Genomic DNA, 2,133 nt, shown 5'->3' with positions numbered 1-2,133 from the left:
TACCTAGCAACAACTAAAACATCGGTGTGTTATCAACTGTGTTCTCATCCTAAATCCAAAACACAGCACTGTACCAGCTACTAGGAAGGAAATTAACTCTATCCCTGCCGAAACCAGGACACAGGTGAACTAGCTAAAATTTGTAAATCACTTATTTGCACACTAGTAACCTGTAAATAGTGGGTGTTTTTAATTGCTGAGAAAAGATTCTTCACAAATAAAAGCGGAAGAGTTTTTTCTTAAGTACCCTTTTGTGCAGAAGTGTAAGTTTACGGACTATTGGTACTACTGGACATTACATTTACCCCTTCAGTGTTTCTGTGAGGCCATCCATACTATTCACGCTCCTGTGATGACTGACGTTATCAGCGATTACTAACCTTTCCAATCTTTCTTCAAAGTGTGTTAGAGCCCTACACCCCAGCCCTTCTTAAGTGAAGAGTATTGTGCTTCCAAATACCCAAACTGTAGGCATTCACCACTGCCCAGCAGGAGCACTAACGCCCATCAGATTATGTGACTAAATCTGGCCTTTGTCACATGGTCAAAATGCAAGTATCTTCTGTCATTCAGTCAACGTCCACCTGTGACAGAAGCACGTATAGACAGTAGGTTGTATGTTCCATCACGCACCCTGGAATTCACATCTGCCACGACGGGCTATGTTTGAATATGGACATGTCTTTTGTATTTTGCGGGTTCCTCCTGCAGTCCTCACCTTTCGCTTCTGAAGAACACTGCACCGTTAGCAAACACCAGAACACGGGCTCTCAGAGAATCTACTACAAAAACTGACCACTTATGTCCATCCTTTGTTTCTTTAACATAAAACAGTACAGATGAACATGAACACAAAGGCAGAAATCGTGGTGCAAAATAACATGAAGCTGATAGAAAAATGAAGCAACTCTCCACGAAGAGACTGGGGGCAACCAGAAGGTACAGGAAAAGACACCTGGCCTGTTGTTCTCTCTAGTAATTTTATGATATTGCCACTAGTCTCTCCAACTCAACACATTCAGCTATTTTTAGATTGTGGCTGCTAGCAAGGATTTTTTTCAATGTCTGCCGGCATGCTCCGTTACCTTCTGAAAGCAATGAACTGCGATTGTTTGGCATCCTGCAATCCTGGTCCTATTTTCAGTAAAGTCTTTATGGCAGTTTGCAAATCTGTTTTAGAAGACAAAAAAGGTAAGGCATAAAAATATGCAGAACAAATGATTAAAGAAAGAAAAACATAATTCAGTATGAAATTGCCTTTGCTTATTTCTTGCTTCAATGACATTTCAACTTGTTTAAAACAACCAAAAAAACCCAACACACAAAAATACCCCCCCAAAAGAAAACCCACACCACAAAACACGCACATATATACTCCCCCAAAAGTATCATGCAGTTATCCCACTATTAAAATCTGAGAGGCAAGAGTGATGTGGAAGGAGAGAAATTCTTATTTCTGTGTTAAACAGCTGCATAGAGCATATTTCATGCAAAATAAGGTTTTGATACAGCACATTAAAGAGGTAAGGTGATAATATTCACATTTTTTTTTTCCACATTCCCCCTTGAAGCTTTTTGATGCATATAAAGCAGAGGCCACTCAATCCACTTATCCAATAAAGGTCAAAAACCCAAAAACAATGGCCCTAATCATGACCCCAAAACATTTTTAAAGAAATACTGGTATCCCCTCTGCTTCCATTTTCCTAACTTGATTCGAGAGCTGGGAGCACATTCCTGTCCAACACATCACTGGTGGTGGAGTTTTGAGTAAACATCTGAGTAAACAGTTGCTGTTTACTCAAATGATTCACCTCCGAAAAATTTATTCTTTTAAGGTTTGACAGCTCCAGCTACAACATAAAAAGACGATCACATTTGATTACACTGGTGGAAGCTGCAACACCCCCATTTCTAAATGCAACTGGTGAGCTGGAGCTCTACAGCGTATCCTTTGCACTTACAGGTCTCGCTCTGTGCACTTACAGAAGGCAAAAGGTAAACTACGAATCTAGCATTTAAATTTATACCAGAAACAAAACCAGACTAAAATCTTCCCAAACTGTTATAGAATCATAGAATAGTTTGGGTTGGAAGGGACCTCTAAAGGTCATCTAGTCCAACCCCCCTGCC

General features: G+C 40.1%; 1 protein-coding gene across 1 annotated transcript in view; it reads right to left on the bottom strand.

Annotated features, from left to right (window-relative positions):
- Positions 1 to 2,133, bottom strand: part of HELB (DNA helicase B) — a 46,289-nt gene that overhangs the window by 4,696 nt on the left and 39,460 nt on the right. The window contains exon 8 of the mRNA XM_019472540.1: positions 1,086 to 1,170. Within this exon, the coding sequence (XP_019328085.1) occupies positions 1,086 to 1,170 (85 nt within the window). The remainder of the gene's footprint in view (positions 1 to 1,085; positions 1,171 to 2,133) is intronic.

Source organism: Aptenodytes forsteri, unplaced genomic scaffold (assembly GCF_000699145.1).
Source record: "Aptenodytes forsteri isolate BGI_AS27 unplaced genomic scaffold, ASM69914v1 Scaffold4, whole genome shotgun sequence".
Taxonomy (NCBI): domain Eukaryota; kingdom Metazoa; phylum Chordata; class Aves; order Sphenisciformes; family Spheniscidae; genus Aptenodytes; species Aptenodytes forsteri.
Note: the sequence above shows the minus strand (reverse complement) of the source record. Positions and strands in the feature narration are given on the sequence as shown.